Source organism: Neoarius graeffei, chromosome 13 (assembly GCF_027579695.1).
Source record: "Neoarius graeffei isolate fNeoGra1 chromosome 13, fNeoGra1.pri, whole genome shotgun sequence".
In the NCBI taxonomy this organism is placed as follows: domain Eukaryota; kingdom Metazoa; phylum Chordata; class Actinopteri; order Siluriformes; family Ariidae; genus Neoarius; species Neoarius graeffei.
The window spans coordinates 45,654,592-45,674,253 of record NC_083581.1 but is presented as its reverse complement, the minus strand read 5'-3'; the positions used below and the strand labels follow the sequence as shown (position 1 = coordinate 45,674,253).

Below are 19,662 nucleotides of genomic sequence, written 5' to 3'. Positions count from 1 at the left end.
AGCGTGGAATCACTCATATATGTGTACGTAACACCTCCCCGCTAAAACAATTTTTTAACTCTTCCTATATTTATGTACGTAAGACACTCAGTATGTTTTAATTAGTCAAGCAATTACTAATCTTAGAAAAAAGAAAATAATTAGCGATCTCATCTCCCAACTAACATTCAAGCTCTGGATAAAGTGCCAACAATAATGTTTTTGTCTGTGACATGCTCTTTCACAAGATTATAGAGTTGTAAAATGAGGCCCCATCAAAAAATCATGATTCTTCGTTCTACATTTCTCTAAAAAAGTGAGTGGGTTGTGATCACTGTATATTTTTACTTCTTGTACTCCATGAGACACATAGATCTCAAAATGCTGTACAACACAGGCCTATCCACCCCATAACCTTGCAGGTGTACAGCACCTACCCCAACATCGCAAGCATCGACTGCCAATTTAAATGGCAAAGAGAAATTAAGAGTGATCAAAGCCTGTTCACAGGACCGAATGGCCTTAAGCTGTTCAAATGCTACTTGACATAAATCTGTCCAAGTAAACTTAACAGACCTCCATTAGAGGAGAGTTAATGGTGCAGTCACTGCAACAAAATTAGGAACAAATTCATGGTAGAACCCACACATACCCCAAAATCACATAAGTTCTCTCTTATTACGTGGGACTGCTAGTTGAGAAATGGCCTGTACTTTCGCTGTCCAAGGTTGAATTTTGTAAGGGCATTTACTTTACGATAATCAACACAAAGCCTAAGCGAACCATCCGGCCTTGGAACTGTACTATAGGTGAGCTCCACTCACTCATACTTGACTCGATGATGATGTGCTCTAGCATGTACATTATTTCTTCTCTGATCCTAGACAGTTTGTCTGGATTCACTCTATATGGATGCTGCTTGACTGGCAAAGCATCACCTATATCGATGTCATGCACTAGTATGGGCGTCACACCTGACGCATCAGCAAACAGTGTGGAAAACTTCCTCAGAAGTTCTACCACATCACTAGCTTGCTGTGATATTAGACGACTTAGAAAACTGTTTAAGTTAGCCAATACAACACTGTTAGCTTAATGTCCATAGGAGCCATCTCCCCTGGGTCAACTTCTTCTGTCAGATCCTTGTGTAGGACACATACAAAGGAAACCGAATCTGTGCCATACTCATAGTACTGCTTGAGTATATCCATGTGACACAAACGATTAGACTTCCTCCTATCCAGAGTATGTATTACTACATTCAGCTTTTCATTGATCACATATGGGCCACTGAACTGAGCCTGCAGTGATTCACCTGTGGTGGGCAAAAGAACTAACAGCCTGTCTCCCACTTCAGTGTACCTGGCCATAGTTTTTTGATCATAACAATCCTTCATTCTGCTCTGAGACACTTGTAAGTGACCCTTTACCATGGCCCAGGCTACTCTGAAACGCTCTTTAAACACAGACACATAGTCCAGCACATTCACCTCAGAATCTTGTGCCAAGAATTTCTCCTTGACCAATTTCAGTGGACCTCGTACTTCATGACCAAATATTAACTCAAATGTACTGAACCCTGTTAATTCACAAACTAAATCTCATAGAGCAAACAATAGAAAAGGAATGTTCTTAGCCCATTCCTCTGCTTGATCAATAGAATACGACCTAATCATGGTCTTAAATGTCTGATGATATCGCTTCAGTGCCCCTTGTGACTGTGGGTGGTAGATAGAAGCCATAAGCTGTTTGACTCCTAACTCTTGCATCACAGCCCGAAAGACCCCAGTCATAAAATTTGAGCCCTGGTCTGACTGTGTCTCTTTGGGAAGTCCAAACTGAGTAAAGAACTTCAAGAGGCAGTCCAAAACGGACTGTGCACTGATATTACGAAGGGAAAAAGCTTCCAAGAAGCTTGTAGTTACATCCATTATAGTCAGCAGATTCTGATGCCCTCGCTTAATCATTGGTAGAGGACCCACACAGTCTATTAAAACACAACTGAATGGCTGTCCAAAAACAGAAATCGAAATTAGTGGAGCTGGTGGTTTTCCACTTTGATTAGCTTTTCCTCCAAGCTGACATGCATGATAGATGTTACAAAATGGCACTACATCTTTCCGCGTGTTAGGCCAATAAAAGTGTCTCATGACCCTGGTCTTGGTCTTATTTATGCCCAGGTGACCTGAGGTAGGAATCTCATGGGCCAGTCTCACAATCTCCTCTCTATAGCAAAGAGGGAGAACAATCTGAGAGTAAACTCTCTACTTCTCTGCATAAGAACACCCAGGATCCCTCCATTTCCTCATTAGGACATTATTCTGAACATAAAACCTTACTGCCTCACCTGCCAAATCCTCCAGAGTGCCAGCATGGGTTAAGATGTCACTAATGACAGGATCATTATTTTGTTCTCCTATCAGATCTTTACAGCTAAACTTCTGGTCACCCGGAGTGCTCTTTGCAAAGAACATTTCTGCAAGTATTATCCCTAACTCAAAATTTTCCTTCCACTACCTCATTACGCTCTTCTGGTTTACTCTGAGATTGAGAGCAAGTCACTACACATGCGGGGGAAGTCCCAGGAAACTGTTCCTGTAACGCCTCTGTTTCAGATGACTCCACAGGAATCTCTGTGACCAAAGAGGTAACACACACCTTATCACCTGCCAAGTCATTACCCAACACAAAAGTGACTTCAGGAATAGATAGGTTGGCCACCATCCCAACGTTAACTACTCCAGTAATGAAGGATGATCAGAGGCGATTCTAGAGTCTGTTGTGGCCCTAAGCAAAAATTTCCAGGGGGCCCTTCTGACCAGTGTTCATCACCAATGTGTTATAAATAATCTGACACCAATGAAAAATGTATGAAACCAAAGTTTTTTAAATTCCAAATGTAAAAATACAATGGTAAAGAACAATAAAAACAATAAAAACAAAATAAATAAGCCCTTGGGCCCCGACTCTCGGGGGGGCCCCTGGGCCAGGGGGCCCCAAGCAGTTGCCTGCTTTGCCTGTTCACAAGCTGTGTGTCTGAGGATGATTGTAAATAGACTTGGTGAGAGGGATAGACTTAAATTCCCCAGCATCACTATTTACCCCTTGGATTAGGGCACAAACACAAAGGGAGCTAGATGGAGGAAGGGAGACACCTTTCACTGCCCACAGTGACTGAGCTGCCCCTGTATCTTGCAGGACAACCACTGGATATTCTAATCCATCTACAGAAACTGTGCCACTAGAGAGAAAACCCTTATACATCTCCCATATGTAACACTCTATTAGCTGACCCTCCCCACTCTTGGCCCACTCTGACACAAGCATGCTAGGTTTCGGAGAATTCTCCTTTACCCTATGCCTATTCAAGAAAAGTGAACACTCTGACTTCTTGTGTCTCCTTTTGCCACAGTAATAGCACACTAGACCTTCTATTCATGCTGAGATCTCGTCTCGTCTTCTTCCGCTTTATCCGGGGCCGGGTCGCGGAGGCAGCAGTCTAAGCATGGAAGCCCAAACTTCCCTTTCCCCAGACACCTCGGCCAGCTCCTCGGGAAGAACACCGAGGCGTTCCCAGGCCAGCCGAGAGACATAGTCCCTCCAGCGTGTCCTGGGTCTTCCCCGGGGCTTCCTCCCAGGGGGACATGCCTGGAACACCTCCCCAGGGAGGCGTCCAGGAGGCATCCGAAAATCATGCTGAGATCAATTGTTGAAATTTCAATCTTGATAATTTAGCCCCCATTGAAGATTTCTGGAAACTATTCTCAGCCCCCACCCCGGACTTCAAAACACTGGGTCTGCTAGCACCCTTTGAAGTATCCTGATGGGTGAGCTCAAAATCATCTGCTATAACAGTAGCTCTGCTGATGTCCTCAACCTGTTGTAGTTTTTCACCCCAATGGACACTATTTTTGTACTCTTAAAGGAGAATCAGCCATTTCAACTTCTCATAATCATGACCAATGTTTTTAGAATGGACCCATCCGTCAAAAGCTATCTTCTTTTCTCAAGCATGTTCTATGTGTGTTTGGTCTGCTTTTTTCCTTAGGCTATGAAAATATTGTCTGTAAACCTCAGGAGAGAGCTCATATGCGGCTAGGACAGTAGACTTTACGGCATTATAAGATGATGACTGTATGGTGTCCAGAGCAGCATAAACCTGTAAAGCCTTTTTTACAAACACACACTGTATCAGGAGTGGCCATCTGTCTTGTAGCCAGTATAGTGACTTTGCTATTTTTGAAAAAGACAAAAAGAAAACATCAACCTCCAGGGGTGGATCCAAGAAAGTGGGGAAGGCTGGGGGTCCAGGGGCTGCCAGAGGCCCCTGGAAGCTCTGCAGTTTTTAAATGCCCAGAGATGCATTTTCAGCTGTCAGAAACATGTTGTAAATGAAATCTCTTAAATAAAATTACCATATCAAAAATATGTTTTAAAAGTAGGAACTTTCAAGGCCATTTTATTAGTCACTGAAAATGATATTGTCAGAGTTGCAGGTATATGCATAGAACATAATTACAACTGATATATGGTAATATTTATGAAAGTTGCATTGTCATATAATGCATTAGCACACGGCACACTACAGTGTAGTACACTGACCACAAAACACCTTATATCAATAAATTATTACTATTTTAGCAACAGCAATCTGAGCTCCTGCTCAGGACATTCAATGTACATCTAAGACAGTTAAAGGTCCCATGGCATGAAATTTTCACTTTCTGAGGTTTTTTAACGTTAAAATGAGTTCCTCTGACTTTCTTAAGTCACCCCAGTGGCTAGAAATTTCATAATGTGTAAACCAAACTATGCCCAACATTTGAGAATGGCGCGTCAAAACGGCGCGTTGATAAGCTTTTCCCTTTACTACGTCAGCAAGGGAGATGATCCCCACGCCCCCCCTCTGGATTCCCACCCACCGTATGGATTGCCCTGCCCAGTTGTAGTGAGGAGACCATAGAGGACACAACAACATGGCATCACCTAAGCGAGCGAAACATGGAAATTGCGCTGTACATGGATGTGACAACACAGAAAAGAGTCTGTTTTTACTGCCAACGGGAGAGCCCCTGAAGACGCAGTGGCTTAATTTTATTTACTCCAATAATACGCTGTCGAGTCTACCTAAGATGGTGTATGTTTGTCGGAAGCATTTTCCTGAGGAATGTTTCCACAACTTGGGACAGTACAGGGCAGGTTTTGCACATCAACTGTCACTGAAGCCTGGGTCCGTACCAAGCATCCTTGCCGCATCAGCCACAAACACCGAACAAGTAAGTGTATAACTGTTAAGTCGTTTTGCCGTGTTTTAAAATCGGTGCATTTGCAATGGCTACATTAGCTGTGCAGCTAACTGCTTCCTGCAGTTAGCCAGGTACTCTGCGCTACCTCTGTTATAATAGCCAATCAAAACAGTTTTTACAAAGACACCCACATTCTTCTTTTTTTTAAGTCACTCGTTCATTTTATTTGTTTGTTTGTTCAGTAAAAACCCAAACATTTGTTGAATTTATTTTATTTCCTCGCGTCGCACCTTAATGACGTCAGCGCGCGGTATTTTTCCCTGATTCTGGGCCGGGGTGTCGTGAGTGGCAGAGCAGCTCCATCGCTGCGATCCATTGAAAGTCAGCCCTAGATCCAATCTTTTGTCGGGAGCCGAGGTCGCGCTGGCGGCCCTCCAGCGGCACCGGCCGCCCGTGGAGGCAGCGGTTCTCCCAGGGGCGAGTTGGGGTGAGGAAATGGCAAAGTCCCCACTCCTCCATGGTAAAACTGCTCAGTTTTACCATGGGCCTCAGGCTGAAAAAAACCCGACAAAGTCCCAGTTTTACCATGGGCTCGAGTTGTACCATTTTTTTAGACAGGGCGGACGGACTGGCCGTGCCCGACGAGGAGCGCTCTCGGCCGGCTTGGGAGGCAGACGGCAGCCCCTCCTGGAAGTGCAGTTTTACCATGGGCCTTAGGCGGAAAAAAATGACAAAGTCCCATTGCTCAGTTTTACCATGGGCCTCAGGCGGGAAAAAATGACAAAGTCCCAGTTTTACCATGGGCTCGAGTTGTACCATTTTTTTAGACAGGGCGGACGGACCAGGGCATTCGCCCGCCTGGCCGTGCCCGACGAGGAGCGCTCTCAGCCGGCTTGGGAGGCAGACGGCAGCCCCTCCCCCTCCCCCCATGGCACGCCCCCACCCTCTACCCTTCCTCGCCTCCATGCTTCTCATTAGCAAAACGATGCACTGGGAAAAGGGCTGAAATGGGGCTTTCTTCCAGGAGGCTATATCTATGTTCCTAGGGTTCATTTCGAGAAAGGCTGCGGATATAACATCCGGAAGCCTCTACGATCCCGTTTAAAGCATCAACAAACCACCATGCCATGGGTCCTTTAATATACCCAGGTAAACTGAGGGAATGTAAATGGCCACTTAAGACAGAGTTTAACACTGAGATAACTATAAACAAAGACTGCAAGAGTTGCACGCCTATAATACAAAGTCAGTAACTGCAGTCTGAGCTCCTGAGTCTAATAGACCGAGATACTGATACACAGTGGTCGAGTTGTAAAATCAAACCGGGGGGATGGTGAAATTTTTAGTCGCGTGTCGACCCATCGGTCGGTCCGTCGGTGGGAAACTGGTTTGCTTTTAGGAGGGTTTGCACACAATGTAGGTCTGTGGACCTTGTTCATTTACCAGACATACAGTATTTTGTGCTGATAAAGTGTGTAGTACACACTGTGTACCCTTTTTATTGTTGTAAAAAAACATAATACACTGGTATTTTACTGTAAAACATGCACAGTGTGGATGTCATGTGTCATATTTGTCAGTCTCCTGGCTGACATACCTACCACATTCTCCATATTAGGGTGAAATGCAGATGACAAATTTGAAGTGTAACTTCATAGTCATGGTAGGCTCCTTTTAAATCGTTTGGTAAATAATTTATTAAAACCTCAGCAGGCAATGTAAATGAACAACTGAATCTTTTCATATCAAGTCAATAGAATTTTTATTAAAAGCTGAGCATTGGGAACATTGAGTTAAATACAGAGGTAGGAAGGTAACCAATAAGCTAAAACAAGCAACAGTAAATTGTAAATCAGACTAAACTTCCTAAAAGATGTTTGAGGCATTATGCATTTTTTTGGGTTTTTTTTCCTTTTTGTTATTATTGTGTTTATTCTTATGAGTAATGCAAATTATACATGTCCATACCGGTTATTATTTTAATGGAAAGAAAAGTACTTATAATGTTATTTCTGATTTATTTATTATCTGAACGAGGATTTGAGCTTTGAAAAATGATTGGATTCTTTCTGTAACGTTGATTCCCGCTGTTATCTAGGTCACGTGACACCTTAACGTTGACGGTTACCAAGGAGCTGCCTTGGATACTTTGCTTCGATACATACGGTACCAGCACTTTGATACATACTGGATACAAGCTAGCAAAATGAGTTAAAAGCAGGCATCTTTGGAAAGTTTCTTTGGAAAGGGGAAAAGGCCCATTGAGGAGACAGAAGAAGAGCCTATGACGAAGAAAAAGAAAGCTGCATTTTAGCAGACACTTTGTCGAGTCCTACACCAATCCTGCTCTGCCTTACATGTTGTGACTGGCTCTCTAATGAGGCAATGAAGCCTTCAAAACTGCTAGTGTCGTTTATTTTAGCCTTCCTGTCTTGAATAACACTTTTTGTTGCCTGAAGAATAACAAACGAACGTCCAGTCTGATTAAATTAATGGCCTTATACAAGAAATCAAAGCTAACATGAACCTGAGTAAGCTATTGATAGCTGGCTAGACTCCAAACTAACATTCATTATGATAGCTGTGTTGTTATCCGCCGCCCACAAATTAGGCTACATATCGGTAACTTTACAGCATGATAGTGGACTCACAGAAAGTGTGACTGATATTCGTAACCCTTGACTTACCTCCTGAAATGTTTTTTTTCTTGCTATCTTAAATCCGAACTTGCTTAGGTCTTGCTGTCCACTCTGCTTGGCCATGATGCTGCAATCCGCTGCTGTCACTGACGCCGAATGAAATCAAAAATAACGGAGCCCCAACTGAATGTCACCTCCTCAAACGCTTCGCTTGCGCGTGCCCTCTCTCGCAGTAGCTTATTGTATGCTCAGTTTCAGCAAAGCTACGTGGAATGGCATTTCTAATTCCAATGTTAAATAGAAGTAATGCCCACATTTATTGATAAAATTGCTCAAGGGAAGGGAGGGGGGATGCCCGTTTTAGAGGGGGGATGATTTTGACCATTTTTTATTCCAGGGGGGATGGCATCCCCCCCATCCCCCCTCAACTCGAGTACAGCTGATACAATGATTGTGTAAGTTGCATATGAACAAGTCCTATAATAAGTCGTAGTTCTCAAGACTCGGGGGATTTCAAGCAGATTTTCTTCAGAGCCGTTATAAAAATCAACATCTCTCACAGACCTATCCAGCCGCTGTCATAAAAATCAAACTGAGGCTCACCCCCAAAATGGCACGTGTACCATGTGCATACACAGGGTATAGTAAGTACAGGGATACCCTATTAATGAATACGAGCAGTAGCCGGACAGCTGACACGTGTGTGTACACAGTAAGCCTGCTACAGCATCTTATCATTTTGGCTTGTGAACATGCGTGTTAACGATACCATGAACATAGAAAGATGGCTCACACCCTTTACATGTAGTCTACAGTGCAGTCCAGGAAGACAGTATGTTATTATGTTGATGCACAAAGTTCCCGCACCCTGTTAAAATCCAACAGGACTCGCCCAGCTTGCTTTTCACTTCATTCGTGTCACGAGCGAAAAAACCTAAGCTAGGACCTACTATTAAATATAAATTTATACCATAAACTCTTCAGCTCAATCCCACATAATGATTTGTTTATTTTTTTTTTTAATTATTCATTAATATTGTTTAAAAAATATATCGGTCATATCTCGGTATCTGCAATACAATCAAGTCACAATTTCAAGTAGCCATGTACTAAAACTTTTTTTGGGGGGGCGGGGGGGCTCGCGCCGTGTGTGTGTGTGTGTGAGGGGGGAAAAAACAAAACCCAAACTGAACTTGTCTGGATCCTGGCAGACCCCTCAACAAGGTGAGGCTTACCTTCTCTCTCGCTGAAGGCACAGTGATTCCATCAGGTGTACCATGGGTGTGAAGAGCCCACATAGTTTTGTTCTTGTTCAGGTTTTATTCAATTTTTATTTTGTCGTTTTTTGTATTTATGTCTTTTCAATAAAATCCAGGTGCATACATCCTCATCCCTATACTGCCTGTGCAGTTGGTGAGACTGGAATGGCGTGTGAGCATCAATTCTTCCACTGTGGTTTATACAGGTGGATAGCTGGCTTAGACAAAAATGAAAACAAACACCAAAAAAATCCCGCTTGCCGGGAGCTGAGCTAATTCACCTCCTTCTAGCCTGATCAGGCCTGAGAAACTACAATCTAGAGTACCCCAACACCGTACTTATTCATCAATACAACATAACTTCTGCACAGCAACTTTATCTATGCATCTCACAGTCTCTATACTGTCGCCATTTTCCCCATTCCCAACACACCCAACTCAGGTGCCACCATCACTACAATACAAATTATAGCCCCACCCCTAATAAGGGGCTGTCAACGGCTCGCGTAAGGACGCAGCAGGCACCAGTACTTAATTAAAGAAAAATAAAATATAAATGTATGTACGTGTACTTGGGTGTGTATGTACGTGTACGTAACAATGTACAAATGCAGTGTCATGAGCATGGTGCTGTGACGACCAATCATTCTACCCTCCCTATGCACTCAAAACTGCTCAACATTTGCTTGCTTGTCAACTTGAATTTTGAGACTAAAAACAGTATATATGCTTGTGTTAAGGGCATTGTAGAGGTGGCTGTTCATCATTTTACCTCTTTGTTCTCTCACATCTTCTTGAGGATTCTGCTGCCAAAGCAGGGGTCCGAGGATGGAGAATGAGTGGTGAAAGCCACTGTACTCACCTCCAAAGTTAGAAAATTCAAGTTGACGAGTAACTTGAGTAAGTGTTGAGCAGTTTCAAGCGTGTAAGGAGGGCAGAGAGAGCAAGGATGCTTTTCTGCTTGTGGATACCGTTTTGTGTGCCCATACAGTATCATCTGCGTATGCATACAGTAGTTTTGTGTGGGGGGTTTGGAGGATAATTAAATGCCATAAAACATACACACAGGAATAGCAGAGCAATTTTAATGTGTGAATGAGATGAAGTTTTTTTGTAAATTGTATTTATTGTTTAAGGTGTGTGTGTGTAGGTGGTGAAGATGATGGTGGTGGTGGTGGTGACCTTCGCTCTCTGCTGGTTACCGTATCACATCTATTTCATCATCGCAGGTCTTTACTACAATGTCAGCAAGTGGAAATTCATCCAGCAGGTTTATCTGGCTGTGCTGTGGCTGGCCATGAGCTCCACCGTATACAACCCCATCATCTATTGCTGCCTGAACAGCAGGTCTCTCTCACACACACACACACACACAGAGCACACCATTCAGCGCTTAGTTTGTTTTAATAAAACTTACAGCTTTTGTAAAAAAAAAAAAGAAAGAAAGAAAGAAAAAAACCCCACAGATATTCAGCACCTTGTGGGGACATTTGATCATCACTGAGATATCAAATGAAAAGTCTGAAAACACTGAAAATGAAAACACTGAAATTACACGATATGTACACCGTGTTACTTCAAAGACTGAGTTTATTAGATAAATCAGTCCAGTAACTAATGAACTGCAAAATCCATGTACATATTTATGTAATTCAGGTCCTTAGCAATCACTAATGAGTCACTAATGAGTTCTCAGTTATTAATGGTAGATTTTTAACTTTAATTGAATTTACTTTATTTAAAATTAAATCTTACAGTAAATTGCAATTTTGTATTTATTTAAATTTATTCCAATTTAAAACTAATATGTTTTGCCTCCAGGGCGGCACGGTGGTGTAGTGGTTAGCGCTGTCGCCTCACAGCAAGAAGGTCCTGGGTTCGAGCCCCGGGGCCGGCGAGGGCCTTTCTGTGTGGAGTTTGCATGTTCTCCCCGTGTCCGCGTGGGTTTCCTCCGGGTGCTCCGGTTTCCCCCACAGTCCAAAGACATGCAGGTTAGGTTAACTGGTGACTCTAAATTGACCGTAGGTGTGAGTGTGAATGGTTGTCTGTGTCTATGTGTCAGCCCTGTGATGACCTGGCGACTTGTCCAGGGTGTACCCCGCCTTTCGCCCGTAGTCAGCTGGGATAGGCTCCAGCTTGCCTGCGACCCTGTAGAAGGATAAAGCGGCTAGAGATAATGAGATGAGATGAGATGTTTTGCCTCCATATTTTAGTTTCATGTTCTGATGCTGTGTTCTGGTTCTGTGATGTTATGTGTTCCATTGCTGGTGAAGGTTCCGCGCAGGTTTTAAGCAGGCGTTCCGCTGGTGTCCCTTCATCACTGTGTCTCACCTGGATGAGCTGGAGCTGAAGTCGGCCCGATTCCAACGGAACCGTCAGAGCAGCCTGTTTGTGTTGACCCGCCTGGATTCCAGCTTCGACACGCACACCTCACACTCCTCACGTCGAAAGAGCTCTGCCACAAGTCGCCATAGCAGTCTCAGCAGTCAATCACGTCTTGCCACCCGCCTCTCTCTTAATGGCTGTCAGCACACCCCTGCTGTAAACACCATGCCCACCTAGTGCAGCTTTCAGCCACTCAGACACCAGAATCAGAGGAGTTAAGAACAGAAATTTGTGATGTATAGTTGAGAGTACATTCCGCGTAAATTCTCTGAAAGTTACTCTACTTCCTGTTAAATAACTTCCTCTTTCATTTTACTGAGTGTGAGGTGAGTGCAGTGCTCTTCTTCTTTCACACTCATTTTTAAATTTAAAAATGTTTTTATAAACTTTATACATTTGATGCAGATTAAAGTGTTAACTATATTTTGAGGAATTTAAATTCCAACTAAAGCTGATGATGTCATAGAACACAGTAGAGCAGCCGATCTGCAGCTTCACTTCAAATCACACTCAGTAGAACTGCACACACATCACAGTCCTAACACACTACTATAATCACTTTCTTTCTTTCTTTCTTGGTTGCTTCTTTAGGTTTTTTGGTTGGTTGGTTTTGGTCATGGTATTTGTCTTGTTGCTTTACATGTTATTTTAATTATTTAATTTTTCATGCCATTTTATTTCTGGTACCATTTTAGTTGATGTACAGCAAATATTGTACTTAAAGCTCTCCATCCCTCTCTCAGTGATTTTTTTTTTAATCTCAGTGAACCTCTACTCTATGTTAAAATATTACGTCTGTTTTTAGAAATATCATATGTCCCATAAATTCAATCCTCAGCACGTAAATACTATCACCTTAACTCATCAGAAACTGAAATGAGGCTGAAAAGTGATTTTATGGCTCTTTATCATCGTCTGTTTTTTTGTGGCAATGATCTATAAGTATTGTTCCAGTTCCCCTGCAGGACTCAGCATGAGAGAGAACAGTGCTGCCTGATTTACTTGTCTGTAGTTGGTTCTGTTCCTTCTCATCATGTTTATGTTTCCCTCAGCATCTGGCGAGTCTTTACACTCTCACTCTCTTTTGTCCTGACGTTCACACAGAGTTCCACTGAGGAGTTTAATAACTGTAAGCACATTATAGAAAATATAGCAAAGCTAGTCTGCTTTATGTACATATATAATTATCAATACAAACAACAATCATAACTAGTTACTAGATAGTGTTCTTAGTTTAGATATACATGTAGCTGCTTATGTAACTGATGACTGTTGATTATTCTACCTGCAGCAATGCCACATGGCGGCCATGATGGTAAAACGATATCTAATATGAAGAAACACATTCTTCTCCAGCAGCACTTTATTTAAATGTTATTATGGAACATTTTGTGCATAATTAGACAATCTCTGTTAAAAAAATAATTGAAAAAGGTTAGCTTGTTAACAGATATTAGCAAACATTAGCTACAGTAGTTGGCTACACTACCTTTCTGAATTATTTATGTGCTCAAGTTTAGTTCAGATTTCTGTTTTTCTATGTCATATTCAGTGATTGTGTTAATTAATGATGATGTGTTGGATTATGCTGCATCACATTTCAGTTAATGATACCTATGATTGGCTTGCTAGCTGTGAGTAGCATTTTTAAGCTGACAACTCAGACATGACAAGTCACATGATGAAGAAACTACAAATTACAGAGTATCAAATTTTATTTCCTTTTAGCTAAGTACCGTAACAGCTAACAACCTGCTACCTAATGAAAGGTTAGTAGTTAGCATATGTGATTAGCAGTCTAGATAAATACACATTCAGCTTGAGTCTGGATCATGTTTTCCATATAACAGAGCTTTAATTTTATACAAACACATTGCTCACAATGCATTATGGGTAACACATTTTCTACATTTAGTAACTAGACCTCAGTTCTAGAATTTAGTGACATAAAGCTAGCATGTTTTCATATGCTAACTGCTGATTAGCCATGTTGTTCTGTTTTATATCTATGAACACAAAGTGCAGTATTATGTGTAAATTGTATGTACGTATGTATAATATAGGAAAATGTAGCAAAGAAATTTAAGAAATATTAATATATACTCAGCAAAAATAAAAACTTGACACTCATTATTTTTCAAATAGTGTTTAGAAACTTTTCTTGAAAGAGTTCTTGTTGTGATTATGGTTAAATGCATTGTCAAGGGAATGTGTGTCATTGTCACACATTCATTCTACTGGTCGGGCCTACGTAGCACGTGCGGGAGCACTGCACGCTAAAATCACGTTTCCACGTGACACAAGCGACGTGACCTATTGATACACGTGCAATTGATCTCATGGTAGCAGAGTAGAGTGTCATCTCAGAAAAACAAGGTTTTATGGTTAATTATTCATTAATTTGCAATGCCACGACTGTCAAACATTCAGCGTGAACGTGCCATTGGCATGCTGAATACGGGAACATCCGTCACTGACGTTGCGAGGGTTATGGGATGCAGTCGACAGACCATCCATAATCTCCAGACACGTCTCCATCAAACTGGCACCACAGCCGACCGTAAGGAACCCTCCACAGAACTTGCAGGAGCTTGGTGCCATGTTGGTACAAATATGGCGGCGCATTCCCCAAGCTGTGTTCAGACGCATCATCCAATCCATGAGGAGACGTTGTATCGCAGTTGTGAACGCCCATGGAGGACACACCCGATATTGACATGATTTCATTAAGTTGTGACTCACAGTTTTTGATCATGGACATTGTCGTCGCATTTCCGGTGGAACCGATTCCATGACAAACATGATCTGTATGCTATAGCATCTTTAATGACAAGATAATTGAATACAATCGTTATTTCAAACCTATTTTCCAAAATGTTCAAATTATTGACTTTGAAACGAGTGTAAAGTTTTTATTTTTGTTGAGTATATCTGAACACATAGCTTTGATGCTATCTGTAAGCCTTCCTGTTTATTAGCCATTTTTATTTTAGATACATTAATAAAGTTCAGCTGATGACCAAATTTGATTCTGTCCTGTCTTGAGATTTTGCAGTTCTTTGGAAAGAGCCCTTAGCTATCTATTTGGACTCTTCTTTATAGGAAATCATTGTTATGGGGTTCTACATAGAACCTTGGAGGGTTCTCTCAAAGAGACTAATATGTTATAATTTCTATAGTAACAACTCATTTACAGGGATTTCTGACATTGTTATGGTAAAGTTATCTGTAATTTATTGAACATGTATGAAGGACCCTCTAGTGTCAGTGCATTGTGACTGTTAGAGATAAAGCTGTAACTTTATTGTGATGTAAAGTTTTCCAGCATCTTCAGGACAGAGGAGTTTATGTGTTATGGATTCTCGGAAACATGACTCTGATGAGGGAATGACTGTTTATAGATGCTGCAAGGGGCAGAGGTATTAAGGGGATGGGGGCATGTCCCCCCCCCCCAATATTGGCAGATCCATCCCCTCCACCTCCCTTCCCCCAAATATTTAGCATAGCGTAGTTCAGGCAGGCCATGAAGTCAAGCTCAGCCCCTAATTCCAGCTACATCAGCTGACTACAGCTGATCTCAAGCCAGTATATATCAGCTGACAGCTTGGCTGATTCCCTTCTATGAATTCTATTGGCATATCTCTCATAGAGCGCCTTATTTAAGCTGCTTTAACCTACCTACCTTTGCTGCTTCCTCTGCAAGCTGTTTTGCAAGCTCCTCTGCTCCGAGGAAAGCCACCGAAAACAAAAACACCGCTCCTGCACTTCTGCTGCAGTCCAGCTCCAGCCGCTTTGCCGGCCAGGAGAGCATAAGTCTCAGCCCCAGCAGCCACACTTCTGGAGCCGAATAACTCTATCTTGTCAGCCTTTTCCAGCATCCAGTCATCACTTGCCACCATGAACTCCAGAATCCAAGCCTTGGAGTCCGCTTTGGCTCCCTCCACAAGTTACCTCCCTCCATACTTTCAACTCAGCCACAGGGCCAGCAACTGTGTTGCAGAACGATAACATCACCACCCAACTACTCATCAACAACATCACAATCCCACAGAGAATGCTGGGAACTGCAGTCCTGGTCTCCAGCAGGGTTCCATTCTGCTGCAGCAATTTCTCCCATTCTCAGAAACCAATCCTAGCAGAAAGTAATGACATCAGTCTAGTGAAAATCTTGCTGTGCTCTGAGCCGAGTGACAGGCGTACTGTTGATTGTGGAGACGTGTCAGTGATGCTGAAAGATAGCGACTCCTGGCTTTCAAAAACCTTAACTCTGGCTGAATTTAATGTGGCTTTATATGCTTCTATGAACAATGCTATTAAGTTCATTAAGTTCGTTAAGAAGCAGGTAGGGATGTGTGGCTAGCTAAGGCTGATATCACAGATGCTTTCAAAGCCATGCCTTTACACCCTTCACAATGGCATTTATTTGGCATTAAATGGAGATGGGAGTATTTCCCCAGTCATGCTGACCCTTGGTTGTCACAGCAGCCCAAAAATATTCCACCTCATTCACATTCATTATACCTGTAACTGTATGTCACATGCTCCTTCTCAACCACTGCTGATGTCTCATCTCATCTCATCTCATCTCATTATCTGTAGCTGCTTTATCCTGTTCTACAGGGTCGCAGGCAAGCTGGAGCCTATCCCAGCTGACTACGGGCGAAAGGCGGGGTACACCCTGTCGCCAGGTCATCACAGGGCTACCACTGCTGATGTCATATTACAAATGTAACAGCAAAGCAAGCTAAAAAACTTCAGCTTAAACAGAGATCGAATCTTGGGAGCATTTCCCTCTGTGTGACTCACCTGACATGCCTATTGCCTGCATCTACAGTCTGGGCTAGAAAGAAACCAGTTGCAGCAACCATTCTATGTATTGTTTTACAACTGTTGGGGGTCTTTGCTGCTGCTCTTCCTGCTTTAGCCTTTCCATGTAGGCTTTCCACGTATGTGTGTGGAAGGGCAGGGAGGTCCCAGAACAGAGCCACACTGCCAAATATAACTTGTTGCAAATATAAATAAAGTTTCTTTGGCGCAAGTGGTCCTGACTGAAATAAAATAAAGCATGTCTTATTGTATATTTTTCTTGATTTATGCAAATCATAAAATCATACAACAATGACAATGTTGTGTCATAGAATATTGTACATGATTAGATTAACTGTAAAATAGCCATCATGCAATGTGCATCTTTCCTGCGGAATCCCATCCTTCACATCTTCCATCATTCCACATACATCTAAGTCACGGCAATAGCTCTGACTCTTTTTTGTGTAGTATCTTCTTGGCAATTGTTAAGTGCAACTGTGGCCACACAGCTATCATTGACCTGTTTTCTTAAAAACCACAAATCTGCAGGACTAAAGAGAACTAACAGACACTTTGGATTGCGATGACATTATCAACCTTTTCCATTCAAAACCCAGACGACTCTACCTTGTGTAGAACTGATAAGAATTTCTAGGAAGATGGTCAAAACTTGTCTTTTAGAAGTTTATTTTTGCATTCCAGGGCACAATAATTGTCTACCATCTTTACAATACAGTCTTTCTTACTACAGTAGTTAGCTGTTTGGACTTGACTGAACTTTTTCCTGCCAATATGACCCTGATATGGTTTGTGACGTCAATGTCTACATCTCATATCTTCATATAAGATATTAACAGTCAGATATAATTAAACAATTTATGCTTCTTTGCAAATTAAAGTAAACACCTTTATACACATGCAAACAGTTTGGGTTTATATCACAAAAAGAAAAGGCATCTAGAGCCTAAGTTACATTGTTGAATGATTTGAGATGAGGTGTTTCAGGTGAACTGGCCACTGGAGTTGCACTCAGTCTCCCATAACAGAAAAGTACCAGACATCATGTATTCCCATCTGACTGTATTTAACAATGTTACAGAGCACAAACCTCCACGAAACATGTAAAACATGTGAGACTGGATATGACATATAATTCACAAGGCAGCAAGTCCATTGTTGTGACATTAACTAGTTAGCAACATGGCACTAGTTGAGTTGCATCACATCTCTGTTGAGAGAGTTCTCGTCCTCTTTCTGAACATTTGTTTTGTTCAGGCAAAGGCTATTTATACATTTTTTTGCTTACATCCTTTTTGCTTACATCCAAGTTTTCACTGCTTGTTTTGAGTTCACCACTGGTTTCTCTACATTGAGGCAATATGAGTAGTTCTGTCGCAAGATCACTACATCATCATTTATTTCACCGCCAGCAACATCATGACTGGCCACAACACGTTAATCCGATGGTTCCGATTCCCACTGGAGCCGTGGCAAAAGAGTTCCGTAAATGTGACTAGGTCACCAGGGGGTATATTCCAATGTTGCTGTTTTGCTCCCATTCCCATACAACACCATTACAGCATAACAGCAGAAAATTTACGGTTTTCATCGTGTGTGAATGCAGTATTTGCTTGCTCTGAGCCGAGCTTTACACACACCTCACACACACTGTAATCTCTTTCACTTTTCCTTGCAGTGGAAAAAGCACTGCATGTTCTCAGAGCATGAATTATTTAAAACATATCCATTACAGAGAGCAGATGCCGCTCTACTGTTAGTGTGTGTGTGTGTGTGTGTGTGTGTAAAACACTCATGCTTATGCCAATGCTTAGTACACTTCTCTATGTGTTGTATGTTTTTTTAATTGTTGCTGCTGGTGGCCAAGCAGAATAGCTGATCATCTTTGACTGTGACTGATAGTCATGGTGTCTTTTGAGAGGAGTGAAAGCACATCAAAACTCACCAGAACCTTTTATATCTTCACCTTTAACCTTCAGTCTAGGGTTAATCTTTAACATAACCCAGGTCACATCCTACACCTGGTGTGAAACCAGGGGCGCAGATACGTTTTTTGAACTGGGGGGGACAAAGCTGCCAGCAAACCAACCCCAACCCCACCCCCACCCCCAACATGTATTGTGCGAGGAATATACTCTGATGCCCTCAGGGCGGCGACATTATTCAGCTAAGACAAAAAAAACCATCACTCCTTCATCCCTGCAACCGTTAGCTTAGGCCTACTAATAAATAAAGAGTGGGAATAGAGCACACCTGTGATGTCTGGTGCTCTCATGTGCTATTTACCAGGACAATGATAACATTTTAACATAGCCTATGGAAATCCAAAGTTTACACATTATCATCACGCACAGAAATTGCAAAACTGCAAAACTAGTTTTAAAACCGCTAAGTTCCAACTGTTAAACATAGCGAGAGGCTGGGCTATGTGTGTGTGTAAAGTGTAAACCAGTGCATCCTGACTTTCTAACTATGCCTGTGTGTTGCGTGAGCGGCAGTCAATCAACAACTCTTCTCAAAGTTTCCTTATGAAACAATATGCTCGCTGAAATTATGGCAAGGAACGCCAGATTAAACATTAAAACTGCCTTCTGAGCACTGTATCTACAGGCTACCACCGAAAGAAGGAGGCTACCAGAAAGGCATCTCTACTCCGTACGATTTTACTTTCACTACGACATTACTTTGAACTGACTATCAAAAAATTGCAAGGTGATATGATAAAGTAAGGCACAGTTTACTTACAGTCGTTGTTTTTTGAAAAAACGATGCAATCGTTTTCTGCCTTTTTGGTTTGGCACCCTTCATCATGCCGTGTTGGGGTCCTGAACTAGGAGCTGTCCCCGATATGCCTGTCAAACTTGTTGTGGGTAACCATAGCAACCAAGCTCGAGCTCGCAACCTGTGCAGTCTGTGCAGCTCAACCAACCGAATATCAGTCTTTGTTTTGTTTTATGTGAGTTGTTGCAACTATGTATGTACTGCTGTGCACCTCAATAAACCGAATGGTAATTAGTCGTTTGATTTTTCCGTGAGGTTTGCCTTATGCAAAGAAAGACAGCATAGATGTTTTTTCCTCCCTATAAGTGGGGGGGGGACCGAACGAGGTGAATTTAAATCTGGGTGGGACGAATCCCACCCGTCCCACCCTCTATCTGCGCTCGTGTGTGAAACAGCAATATTGCAGAGGCAGAAATGAAAACTGTTTTTTTTAATCAGTCAGCTTAGGTTTATTGTACTAGTGTAATATTGCTCATTGTGAATGATTAAATTGTGCATATTTCTAAACAATATTCTTTCTTTTTTTTGAGGACTAGTCGACATTAA

General features: G+C 42.1%; 2 protein-coding genes across 2 annotated transcripts in view; both read left to right on the top strand.

The window, feature by feature from the left end:
- LOC132896779 (neuromedin-K receptor) overlaps positions 1–11,710 on the top strand; it is a 33,451-nt gene extending 21,741 nt beyond the window's left edge. Inside the window, exons 4-5 of the mRNA XM_060937841.1 lie at positions 10,274–10,470; positions 11,397–11,710. Of these exons, the coding sequence (XP_060793824.1) occupies positions 10,274–10,470; positions 11,397–11,685 (486 nt within the window). The 3' untranslated portion in view covers positions 11,686–11,710. The remainder of the gene's footprint in view (positions 1–10,273; positions 10,471–11,396) is intronic.
- A 23-nt stretch (positions 11,711–11,733) lies between these two features.
- LOC132896778 (sodium/hydrogen exchanger 9B2) overlaps positions 11,734–19,662 on the top strand; it is a 38,517-nt gene continuing 30,588 nt past the window's right edge. The window contains exon 1 of the mRNA XM_060937839.1: positions 11,734–11,834. The gene's annotated coding sequence lies outside the window, so the exon portion shown is untranslated. The remainder of the gene's footprint in view (positions 11,835–19,662) is intronic.